Source organism: Rhea americana, unplaced genomic scaffold, assembly GCF_003343005.1.
Source record: "Rhea americana isolate MKP2758 unplaced genomic scaffold, rheAme1 scaffold_81, whole genome shotgun sequence".
Lineage (NCBI taxonomy): Eukaryota > Metazoa > Chordata > Aves > Rheiformes > Rheidae > Rhea > Rhea americana.
In genome coordinates, this window is record NW_028186990.1 from 1,559,190 (window position 1) to 1,572,526 (window position 13,337).

Genomic DNA, 13,337 nt, shown 5'->3' on the forward strand with positions numbered 1-13,337 from the left:
TCACAACTTAGCACCACTGTTCTCTATAAAATCATGCTGTAATCTCAATTTCTAAGAAACTGGTCAATAAACATATACCCAAATAGCCCCAGAAATAATTTCAGATAAATATTTGCATATCTAGATGCTGACTTCAAAAATGAATCTTAGAAAATTGCCTGTTGCTATTTCTCATTTCCTTAGCAAGTGCAAATTCAAAGTGGCTTTGTTTCTGCTATTATCAGTGCAGAGAGCATAATCGAGAAAGAAATATATAAAAGAAAAGAAAAAGTAAATAGTGATGACAAACACCAGAATGTCTTCTGCTGCATGAAACTATCCAAATAGAAAACCTCTTTTATTTCTACAATTCTGTTGGATGATGCTCCTTGGCCTTCTCTGCTTTGGGGACCTGTATGTCACTTCCTGAGTTTCACCACAAAATTGCAAAGGGAATCTAGTCACTAAAATGAGAAAAAGTGCTACATTTTTACCATCGGCCTGTTATTTTGGCACAAAAGTATGCTAATTATTGATTTGAGGGAAGATTTTTTTCTACAATATTCAGATGTGCATTTCTCCAACTTAGTCTTTAAAACTTTCAAAAGTTTCAAGAGCTGTATTGATATTTAGAGCAAAAGAGAAATAAGTTACTAAAACAGGTTACTTTCCCCAGCTGTCTTCAAGTCAGGAAAGGCAAAGGTTTTTGGAGAGCAGGGTGTCCTACTGGCCTGCTGTGCAACAAGGTCCAAGATTTGTTAGTAAGTACAAATTCAGGTAATTGACTCTCATTAGTAGCTGAGCTGGTATTAGACTGCTTGTGCCTCCACTGTTAAGAGTTCATACTCTCATAATCCTTGGATTGTAATTCATATAGATACTCTCTGATAAAGCAGAAAGGTTGACTGCAGGTGGTTCCTTATGCTGTGGGGTTGACCTGAAGTTCTTAGTCTGCAATATAAAGAAAAATACATACCATTAAACTACCTTGTAGCACTTTGTTGAAACATCATACATATAAAAAAAAAGTTTGGAAGAAATATGGTAGGCAACCAGATTTGCAGAGGAATCGGATTGCAAAGGAATTGAGAATTTATTTCTCTAAGCTCCATTAGCAAAGAGGTTGAAACCTGAGCTCGCAGAAAGGCACAGCAATTACCTTTACAATGCTTAAACAGGATAGTCTCTGGAATCTCTTTTTCTTAATATGGTTAAAAACAAATTTTGAAATGTCAGTATTTTCTTCAAAATAAATCTTAACAAACAATGCTAACTTAGCTGGAAAAAGCACGCAGGCCATACACATTCCAATTTAGATACCTAAAATTACCAGAAGCTTTTCACTTTTATCTCTGCAGCTCCCACTCCTGTCAGTCAAATTGTGCCGAGTGCCACAGAACAGCATATCGGGAAATTAATCATTTTAACTTCAGAGCACTGTTTGACTAGCTTGCAATAAACAAGGCACACGGCCATGAATTTAACCATGAGCAGAAAACAAAATACGAAATAATTGCTCTTTCAGTGTGCATTAAATGAGGCAGAAGCCCAGAGGAAGGAGCAGCATATTACCATGCTATTAAATATGTATCAGGGCATACTGAAATTAGAGAGGAACTAAACTTTGCAGTGGCAAATTTAGCACTGCTGTTTTCTGAGTGTTCAAACTGCAACTTAAAACAAAAAAAGTTTTACAGCTGTTTCTGTGTCTAATACACCATAAGGAAGTGCACACTTTACTCTTATTATAAATGCCTGTCCATTTTCATCATACCTTTAACTGTGCAGATTCCTGTCATGAAGCACAATACACACTTAAAAAAAAAAGGTCAGAGTTAAGGGTACTCAGTAATGCACAATTCTGAACTCATTAACTTTTGAGAGAGCTAAAATTCAGCTTAAACATTGGCATTGTAAATGTAACTTACAGTATTCTTAGGCAGGAAAAGCTCTGTCCCCTTCTCCCTCTAATGCTTAAGCGATCAGTGAGGTACCGTGAATGTACACAAGGATAGGGCTGTGCAAGCAGCAGACACCCTCCCAGGTACACTGCTCCTTATTCACCCATCCAACACAGCCAGAGCTGAATGGGAGTTTGGGGGGAGCAGACACACATTGCGATGGAATTACATGTGTTAGCGAAATAAACACAGAAAAGCCCACTTACTGCGATCGGTGCTGCTGGTCCACGTGCCGACTTACGTGAAGCTGAAAGTAGGATGTTGGAAATTCAAAATGGTTTGATGGGGTAAGGTGCACAGCTGTTCTGTCTACAGTTCTCACCTAGCTGCCCTCTGCTGTTGAAAGCCTTTCTGCTAAACACAGTTCCAAGCATTGATTTAGTTCTCACTTTTTCTGTCATGGTTTAGAATATGCTCTTGCCAGTGCTATTGTTTTATTTTCCTCTCAGAGGAAAGAGCCAAGCAACCCAGCGGAGCTGGACCCTTCATCTTCTCCTCTCCTTTCCTGCCCCAAACCATGCTTTGCTCTGTGGCAGTAATAGGCTCGGCACCAAAGAGCTGCAAACATTGGTCAGTGCTGTCGCCACTGGAAATCATTGTCCTTCCGTTTTCCTCACCCTGCCTTCTCTGCTCTTCTAGTGCACACCTCCACTCATAGTCCCTTCCTGCCAACCCTCTTTTGCCACCATTCATTTGTACCTGACTCATGAAATATCTGCAATGTAACATGCCTAGTGAGGGGAATAATTTAAAAGATATACACAGAGGACAAAACCCAGACAGGTAATGGCTGAAAGGCAGAGCTCAGAGGGTCATCACCACTAGTATGGAGTCTAGTTGGAGGCATGTGGCTAGTGGCATTCCCCAGGGCTCAGTGCTGGGTCCCATCCTGTTCAACTTACTCATCAATGACCTGCATGAGGGGATGGAGTGCCTCCTCAGCAAGTTTGCCAACGATACCAAGCTGGGAGGAGTGGCTGAGGGCTGTGCTGCCATTCAGAGAGACCTGGACAGGTTGGAGAGTTTGGCAGAGAGGAACCTCCTGAGGTTCAACAAGGGCAAGTGCAGAGTCCTGCACCTAGGGAAAAATAACCCTAGGCACCAGTACAAGCTGGGGGCTGACCTTCTGGAAAGCAGCTGTGCAGAGAAGGATCTGGCAGTGTTGATGGACAACAAGTTGACCATGAGCCAACAATGTGCCCTTGTGGCCAAGAAGGCCAAGGGTATCCTGGGGTGCATTAGGAAGAGTGTTGCCAGCAGGTGGAGGGAGGTGATCCTGCCCCTCCACTCAGCCCTGGGGAGGCCTCATCTCGAGTACTGTGTCCAGTTCTGGGCTCCCCAGGACAAGAGAGACATGGATCTACTGGAGAGAGTCCAGCATAGGGCTACGAAGATGATCTGAGGGCTGGAGCATCTGCCCTATGAGGAACGGCTGCGAGAGCTGGGCCTGTTTAGCCTGGGGAAGAGAAGACTGAAGCGGAGGGGGGATCTTATCAATGTGTATAAGTACCTGAAGGGAGGGTGTCAAGGGGATGGAGACAAACTCTTTTCAGTTTTCCCGTGTGACAGGACAAGAGGCAATGGGCAGAAATTGAAGCACAGGAAGTTCTGCCTGACCGTGAGGGGGAATTTCTTCACTGTGAGAGTGATGGAGCACTGGAACAGGTTGCCCATAAAGGTTGTGGAGTCTCCTTCTCTGGAGATCTTCAAGGCCCGCCTGGATGCAACCCTGTCTAACGTGCTGTAGGTGACCCTGCTGAGCAGGGAGATTGGACTAGATGATCTCCAGAGGTTCCTTCCAACCTTACTGGATCTATGATTCTATGATAATAAGTTTAGAACAGAACTAAGGCAATGGAGGGGAGTAAGTTATGCTCTCCGATTCTCTGCAAGTTTACTCCATTTATAGTTCACCCACCCCTAAAGGTTGCTGCTTTCCAGGTTTCATCTCCTTCTCTCCTTTAAACACTCTCCCTTTCAGGTTACTCTTTTTCCTGTCTCCATTTTAAGCCCCTACTTGGCTCCCAACCAATTCTATCAGCAATAAAGTATATGACCTCGTTCCTGCAAATAGTCAGTGATGAGCCTGAAATGTCTTACAGTCCCATCTAAGATACTGACTGTTCTCCAATTGACTTACCCTTGCACCTGAAAACCAAGCATAAAATCACACCAACACAAATGACAGCAGCAACACTTGCAGATCCTCCTATCAGGAGATAGTGAAGATTGAGGGAAACATCTGAGGGATGAAAAAAGAAAGATAGTTACAAAGCTGGATGTCAACATTCACTGGCTATATGATGTTACTGCCTACCTCAGCAAGGCAAAACTAAACATCTACCCCCATAGCTCAAATGAGCTGTGAGACACAGGTGAGAGGTCCAGATCCCAATCAGCAATAGGAAGCTGCCCCACACACCCAGTCATTCATGTGCACAGACAAGCTTTTGTGCTTGACCCCACATGCCTGCACAGTCCCTCTTTGAATAAATCAACAGATCTGATCATTTGTCCCTTCAAAATGCTGTATAAATGACTGGGCTATGGTGACTTCTGCCCTTCATTCCGCTGCTTCGTAAATCCCACTGGCAGAACTTATATCAGGTCCAGCACAGCCAGCTGAGACGTTGAATTTTACCCTTTACTGCCCTGAAAAAGATCCTTTGAGAGTCACAGACAGCCATTCTTTAATGAAGTTTTCTCCAGACCTTAATCTTGTGGAGAGCTGGGACAAAAATCAACTCCTGTCGTTCAAAGTTCACACCTAAATTTAGTGAACTGCATCAGAGTGGCTACTGAAAGCAACTGTTCTGTCACCAGTGATTGAAAAGGACACTGAAATAGAATGAGGAACTCCTACAAAAACAAAACTAGAGTAGAAGGAAGCAAGCACTGGTAGCTTCCCTATACAATGCCAGGAACTTTAGGTTTCAAAGGTCTAACTCAAAATTATTAATTTCTCTATCAAAGTGTACTAGAATTTTGGTATTTCATCCCCCTAAACAATCTGTGAAGCTCTGGCAGTCAGTAGGAACAGCTGCATAGAGAAGCACGACGAATCACAAGATCATGATGAAGAGCAATTACAGAAAAATGATATTTACATGATAGATCTAGGGACAGAGTCTTGTTTGTAGCTGGATGGGTAACGAGACAGGTCACAGTGGGATGCATGCTGCTGTCCCATCCTATATAGCTCACTCTGGTTACTGTTCCATTGGGATGATGAACTTCCTCCGTGCTGTGGTTATTTGCAGGCATCCAGGAGATTTCTGCAGCTGGCTTTCCTGAGGAGGCTTGACAAACAACTACCCCACTGCTGTCAGAGGTCAAAGTCACTGTAGGAGGAACTATGGAAAAAGAAGAAGAAAAGATCCACAATCATATCTAGTTCAGTGTAATCTCTCCATTCAATAAACTGAAAAATAGGTAGTATTTTTTGGTTTACATCTCCAATTCAAGATATTTTAAAGTAACCTGGAATATTAGCACCATCCATCTTTAGGCAGAAAAAATACATCAAAAAGTCCAAGATTAGTATCTCCAGAAATTGCTGGCTGTACTTAGAAGTCTTGTTCCCTCACGTTTTATGAAAGAAGATTACAGCAGAATCAGAAAGTGGGATGAGGAATAGGGCCGTTTTAAATTATGAGTTACAAATACAGCAGTGCACACACATACTGAAGAAAGTATCACTAAAGTTTAACTAATATGACCAGAAAATAAAATCCATCCCTATGTAAAATATTTCTTGAAACTTATGAAATTCAGAGACAATTTATCTGATTCTGAAAAAGATGATTTGATGCAATGATTGTGTTTCCTAATCCTCTTTTGTTCCTGTCTAGCTTCGAAATGGACTGTTCTCATTTTTATTTTAGTTACACAGTCTTACAGACAGCTTTCAGTATTTCTTGAAGAGTGAAATGTTTCCGGATAATATCCTGAAACTCTTGCTTCCTTCCTTTTCAACCCTTACTCAGACAAAACACACATTGACCTTATTGTGAATTTTGACTGAGTGTCCTCTTGCTTAGCTTACAGTAGCAATATTTATTTGCTATCTTCTGTTTGCATTAACACAGAAGAGTGCATACTCCTAGTCATGTGTACATTCACACGACATTCAAAACGTTACGCCCAAAGAATCAACTCAGAAACTACTCTAGACCGTCGTATTTGGTGCATCTTAAAACCTCCCTGTTCATGACTTGGAAGAAACTTAAATAAAATCACACACACACACAAAAAGAGTATCTCCCCATAATAAAAGGTCAATCCTATTGCATATCTCCTCATCCCTGTTCCCAAATAGCCAGACTAAATCAGTTTAAGAGATTGTCTCTTCACTGAGGAGTCTTCCACCTCTTTATGTGCAATTTCAAAATGTATCAAAAATAAATTTGGTCTTTTAACACCAAATCAAAACATTTTTATCTCTGCACACACACACACACACAAATATGTCTTACCTATCACAGTCAGAGAAGAAAAAGAAAGAAAATTCCCATTACTGCTGACAATTTCACAGGTGTAATTTCCCTCATCACCAAGGTTCACAGGGTAAATACGAAGAGCAGGATCACTGTTAGGTGAATATTTCCATGTCATCCTCTCACTGCAGTTTACCTTTCTTGTCTCATTTTTATCACTTCTATAGGCCAAAAAGCAGTAAGTGCTGGATTTCATCCTCCATATTACCATTAGCAAAGGCACTTTGGAGAGATAAGAGCAACTCAATATAGCCTCATGACCAGCCTCCACATTCACCATGTTATAAGCTACAAAAGAAGAAAACAAAAATGATGCTACAGCCATCATCAAGGCATAGGAGGCTCTTGACTTGGTTTATTAAAAATCTCTACCTCATTACTGTACTGAAACCCTGAGCAGATTCTATACCTTCCTCTGTATATTTATACTATGTGGTTTAAAAACCTGGCTGAGACTCCAGAATATTTCAGGCAGATATCGTGGGCTCTGTGTTCCTTGGAAGACTACTGATACTGCAGGTCCAAGGCTTATAACGCTGTAACTGTTATTTCAACTGGCCGATCTGATACTTCTGCCATTTAAAAACTTTTCCTTTGGGCTGGCAGCCCTGAGGGGACAGAGCTCTGTGCAGACGTATGTAAAGCAATATCCAATTTCCAGGTCCATTTTCCTGCTGTCACTGTCCTTAAGGACCGGGAGTATAATGGAGGAGGCACCTTCTGCTGTGGACTCCACGCAGGTATGTGATACATGCTGGTGAACTAAAGTCCTCCACCTTTTTTGAATCAACAGATTTTTTCCACTTTCATATGGGCTTTGAAAAAGTTATGAGGAAAGCAATATCCACCCTTGAGGAAAAGAAAACTACATAAAAGAAATATCATGTTATTGAATTAGGTGCTTTGGTTAAAGCATAAGTACTAGCAGCAGTAGTGATAGTGCTTGTAAGGACCTTAAAACCCAAGATCATTTGGTGCAGTAGTTCATGTATGGGACATACATAGATCCTTCTTCTGTCAGAAATAATAGCTCTTACGGTGTTTTCTCTCTTGAAGAGGAAATGGATCTTCAGGTGATCTGTGATAGATTCTCATCAGATATTTCATCCTGTGCCACTCAGGGAGGCTGAAGGATTTGTTTGTCTGCTGAGGTGGCATCACTCTTTGTGCATATATTAAACAATAAACAAAATTTCCCTGATGAACTGTGAAGTTTCAGGGTTCTAGTGAGTTGGGAATACAGAGTGTCAAGCAGTAGTGCATGTACTTTGTGATCTTTCTCACTTACCTGGCCTTTGAACTAGGTTGATTAACAAGCAAAGAAGTGCAGCCAAAACTGCCCGGGTCTGAGCCATCTTTAGCAGGAGGTACTGCAGAAAGTAAAGCTAAAGAAAATGACATGGAATCACAAATTGTTGTGCAAGTTCCTTCAAAGCAAACCCAGAGCAAAATCTTTGTTTCCTTTGAAAACAAAAAATCTAAAAAATACTTCAGGTCAGGTCTTATGCTGAAGAAAGTAAAACAGAAAGGGTTGTGAAAACAAAGGCTACTGTTCACAAACAAGTTTGAGAAATCCAGGATCTTTGGCACCACTTTCCAGTCATCTCTAGCTGTTTGCCATTCACATCCAGCTAGCTAGCACAAAGACTAGCTAGAGACCTGCTACCCCTTTATAGGTTTATCCACAAGAATGAAAAGAAGGCTTTGCCAGAGCACATGCATGCTTTAAAATGCCTTCTGAAAAATAAAGGCAACAGCATGTGTAAGAAAGTTCATGATCTAGTCTTCATCAGTTGTTTTAAGGAAGCAACCCAAAGAAGTGATTCCAAATGCTTGCCATGTTTTTAATTTCCCAAAGGGTAACTCCACTTCTGTGGTGGAATAAAAAGGACAATAATCTTATTGTAAGTGATCAAAACCATGCAAGTTTATCTTCTGTTTTTTGGACATGGTGTTCCAAAGATACATTTAGTAACTTACATTATTCCACAATTATACAATTTTTTAACAAACTGTTTTGTATCAATTGTTAGCTACTTCTTAGCAAATGGGCAGCTATTCATTGGTAAGACCAAGATGGTTGCTTTCATTCTAACCCATTGTTTTCAGGTCCATACAAAAAAACACAGCTGCACATTGTCCAAAAGCTTTCCAGTCAAAATATATACGGTTCATAGCTTTCAGCTGTTGCTTGAACACAGATTTGGATAAGAACATCACCAAAACTTTTCTGCAGTCAGATATCATACATAAATGACCTCAATCTGGCAAGGCAGTTTTGCATTATACTGTGTAAACAACATATATATGTATTCACACAGCCAAAATCCCAATAACTTTACTCATGTCTCTAGGCTGCAGCTGATTTTGGACAAGCATCTACTGCAACTCACAATGATTCTGTCACAACCAAAAGATTCACTACTGATAAGCTGCTGCACCCCTGACCAAGAGGCCTCAGAGGACACGAGAGTGACCGTATCTTATTTTCTGATGTTGCTGTCATGAATCGGTCATTAACAACAACAACAAAAAGACCTGTGTTTGTGTGACCTGCAGGTTCTTTGTTTTGAAGCAAATCAACACATACTGAAGGAATAGTGGAATACATGGAATTTTCCATTTCATTCCAGCATCACACAGACATGCTGCTCAAGCACATGAGTGACATCGTTGTAAGAGGTAGGAAGAATCCTGCTAGGAATTTAAAATGAAGAGCAGGTTGATGTACCACAAAAGACTGAGAGCTCCCACAGTGGTTTGATGTCACTAGCCTTCTGTAGCTTTTATCCCCAAATATTTGCTCTCTTTTCTTCAACCTGATTATAGAGGTTCAAGCAATATTCCTGACTATATCATCTCTTGTGAATCTCTCCCTATGGCTTCCTGCCTGTTTGACAGACAGTCTGGAGCTCTAGCTTAATACTCAGAGAGGTTGAGTCCTGTCAGGCAAGGTCAAAAATGGTTTACTTTGCTGCTGTCATTTTCTGGAAACTACCATTTTATACTCCAGGTTGGACTTGGGAGACTCATTGGAACCTTTCTCCATCCGTTTTCACCCCATTTACCTAAACTTTTGTCTTGAGATTCTCTCTAACTTGCCTGTAAAGTCATCTCATTTTCCATCATTCACCTCTGCATTCCCCCAAATTCTCGTCCTGTTGGTCTTTTTGTCATTCTCTCCTTTATGAATTCATATATGCCTCTCCCATATTCTACTTTCTAAATCAGACACCTGCAACTAGAGGTGACTGAAAAATGGTATTTCCATCCTACGGAAAATACTGATATTTCAACAGCTGCTTTCATTCTCTAGTAGAAATCCAGTATGCACCAGACTAGCAAATACCTTCATGCAATGGTTGGTTCAGAAATGTCATATATGTTGCAACAGGACTTTCCTTCCAGGCTATTTTGGTCAGGTGCTGTTCAAATACATTTTTAAGTAGAAGTATGCTTCTCAAGATGTGCTGGGAAGAGGGGAAGAAAGGTGGCCAGAGTTTAAGCCTGTCTGTGCACACAGAAACCCAGATCCTGAGCCAATATCAACTAATGTAAAAGTTACAGGCTTCAATAACGTAGCATTAAAATTCCATTTTAAAATATATCAAGTGAGGACGCCTGGTGCACAGAAAAAACAAACATATCACTGCCACATTTGTGTCACAGAAAAAATCAAACACTGCCATATTCATGATCCAAATACAAGAGGAATTTTTTTTTCTTAAACACACTGCAGTACATACGCACATTCAGACAACAGCCTGACAGGTTTTCTGCAAAATTCTAACAGAATTCTGACATATCTGGATGAAAAGCTTTCATTTCAACCTAAAAACAATGCCAGTGCAACTACACTGATCAGTATTCTACTATTAATCTGTAACATGTACTCCTGTATTACAAAATTCCCAAATTTCATTTTTCATTCACCTAAAATATTTTCCATAAGTGAAATATTTTGTTTTTCTTCATGCAATTCATTACCATTTAAACGTTTTTTTTTTTCATTTTGGATAAATTATGCATGACTAAAGTTGCTTTCAGTCAAAATTTTTGAGAATTTGATTTTATTTACCAAAAAAGATGCTTTTTAGCCAAAATCATGTACTGAATTTGACCCAATTTGCAAATAGTCTTTTAGTTCCTCTAAAAACAAAAGAATCCTCCACAGTGCTTAACAATAAATTCAATATTCACCAATTTTGCTGGAGCTATATGTATTAATATACAGAATATTGTGGCATTGTAATTTGTCCCAAAGAACTACCCTTTTTTAAAATGAATACAAATCATATACATGTATATATGCTTATTTGCTCAAAAATACAGGCATTAACGATTAAAAATGGGCATTACAGAAAGAATAGTGGATATACTGTCTAAATATTCATGTACAGAAAAAACAGAATTTAGATTGAGACTTTTAAGGTTCACAGTCCTTGAATACTTTTGCCTGTAAGTAAGAAGTAAATCTCAAAGTAAAACTTGAAAAGGAGAAACGAAACGCAGCTGAATAAAATTAATTAATAAGTAGCAAATGAATATTTGTAGATTGTCTTGTGATATTTCCTTTGATGGAATTAAAATGCCTCAGTAACTACATTAAAATAAATTACAGTTTTAAGTCAGCCTTGACAGCAGAGGCTGGCAGAAGGCCACACGATATGTGTGCCTCTCTTCTGTTAGCCTCAGCGTTCCAGCTGGAGGATGCCACCACTCATGCTTGGTATCATCCCAGTGAATACTAAGGTTGGAGAAAAGTTACCCAGCTGTCAGCCTGGAGAAGAGTCCTCTGGTCACTAAAGATGAACAGCAGCAGCACCAGTGGGCTCCAGGCTTGTGGTATCTCACTTCTGTGGACAAAAAGGGTATGCGCATGCACACGATGGCTCCAGCAGCGACAATGATTCTGGTGGCAGCTTATGAGGGACCCGCGCACTGCAGCACTGGCCAGAGAAACCCGGAGCTCGCCTCCTCACGACGGGAGGAGGCCCACACAGCTCCAAAAAAGTGAGAGCAATCTCTGTTCAGGACCATCAATCCCAGATACTCCCTATCTTCAGGGATGCTCGAGCCTCATGATGTTCTTCTCACTGAAGCTCCTGAGATTTTAACATGTTGATTAGTCTCAGAGACAAACACAGCCTCTTACCCCCTGTACGAGAGAAGCTGTGCCCCTCTGAAAGAACTCAGCAAAACTAAAACATCTGCTTGTACACTCCCCTCAAGAGGATGTGACACAGTTAAAACTAGGGAAACAAAGTGCTTTCTGACATGAAGAACAAACCACAACTTTAGATTTGCCTGCTATTACACATCAAAGGCAAGCTACAAGCCCCATGCTACTTAAAACAGCAATTTAAAAATGGTTAAAGTGAAGTCCAACATAATGAAAATATTTTTTAAATAATCTGAAGGAGGAAAGGGGTACAGATTGTAAAGAAACAAGTATCAACCAGAGTGTCACACATTACTGCAACATTTTAAAAAATATCCCACGTTACACAGCCATTTGCATGATTAACTCAAGAAAATATAGTCCTGCTTTTCAACGAAAACACAGGCTTTAAAGGGTAGGAAAGACCTTGAAAAGGTCTGTTCTGTAAAACATCTGGTGTCTTTGGCCAGGAGGAAGCAGCAAGGAGTGGCAAGAAGAAGAGACAGTTGTGCACAGCTGTGTCAACTCTCCCACCTCTCATGCAAGTATAAGGCAACAGGAAGGAGTACCCAAAGCAAGGCTATGTTATTTAAAATCCCAAACCGCACTTTTAGCGCAGCCAGAACATTCACGCAGCAGCATCTGCCTACCTAGTGAGAAGGTGCATTGCCCATCATAAGGTATTAAATATTTCCTCCTCACCACCTAAACCTCTCTTCTCCAACCCCACTCCTCTGTAACTTAGCATGATTTATCCAGGTATGAGGCCTTGTACTCTATACAAGGCTGGCTGTCAGCTCCAGATCAACGAACCTGTGAATACACTGATCACCTGGCAACCACACAGCAGCTGACTACGAAGCCTGCAGTTGGCCAGCAACTTTTCTGAAGTGAGAGATGCTGGGAAGGCCACGTTTACATCCCCCAGTCAGCTTCTACTTTTAGCTGTCTTTCAAGTCAGAGCAACTCGGGAAGTTAGGGTTAGCTAGTGATAATTTGTTTGCAATAAGTAACTGGAGCAGTTTTAATGGCAATCTCAGAAGTTCTCCCATTTTTCCTCAAAATTGGAGCACATGCTGCTAAACGCCAAAGTTGTACCAGTCACCTGAGGAAACGTAGCAGCGGTTGTGCCTGCAGGACTGCATTTCTTGTGCATTGCAGGGACCAGACCCTGCCCTGGGTTTTGGGTAGCCCACTCACTAGTTTCCTGGAGTTTTGTGCCAGGCCTCAGAGCAGCCTGGTCTCTACTCAGGGAACAGACACTGCTTGAACACTGTCCTGTTACTCTGGAGCAATGATCAACTTCTGAGTATTCTTAAAGTCCCTCACCTGAAAATGAAGCTGCAAAATACGAGAGGACTTTGAACATCCTAGAAGGAAAAACCACCATATCAAAAGGGCCAGCAGATAAATATTCCCCAAGCTGCTAATTCTCAGCAACTGAAAAGTTGCATCACGGGAGAGGGAGATTTTGATGTATGCTTGCCCCACTATTAAAAGTCTTCCTTAACCATCTGCTATGTGCCACTGCAAAAAAGATACTAGGCTAGACAGACCTAGCCTTCTGGTATTTTTATTCACTAAAAGATACTTGGCACTGAAAACATACTCATGATGAATTAATTTATAGTAATATTTAGAATAAAACTAATATTAACATCATTATAAAGCATTTTTTCCTAAGGGGGGGGAAAAAAAAAAAAAAGGACATATAGTGGATGACTGCTTTGTCTAGCTTTT

General features: G+C 40.7%; 1 protein-coding gene across 1 annotated transcript; it reads right to left on the reverse strand.

Annotated features, from left to right (window-relative positions):
* Positions 1–289: 289 nt before the first annotated feature.
* LOC146585371 (cell surface glycoprotein CD200 receptor 1-B-like) lies at positions 290–11,230 on the reverse strand. The gene is made up of 8 exons (XM_085322989.1): positions 11,205–11,230; positions 9,786–9,906; positions 7,725–7,806; positions 6,416–6,724; positions 5,048–5,293; positions 4,081–4,182; positions 2,147–2,187; positions 290–930 (listed from the first exon to the last, which is right to left on the reverse strand). The coding sequence occupies exons 2-8, from the start codon at positions 9,789–9,791 to the stop codon at positions 820–822; spliced, it is 897 nt and encodes a 298-aa protein (XP_085179115.1). The 5' UTR covers positions 9,792–9,906; positions 11,205–11,230; the 3' UTR covers positions 290–819.
* Between the last annotated feature and the right edge of the window lie 2,107 nt (positions 11,231–13,337).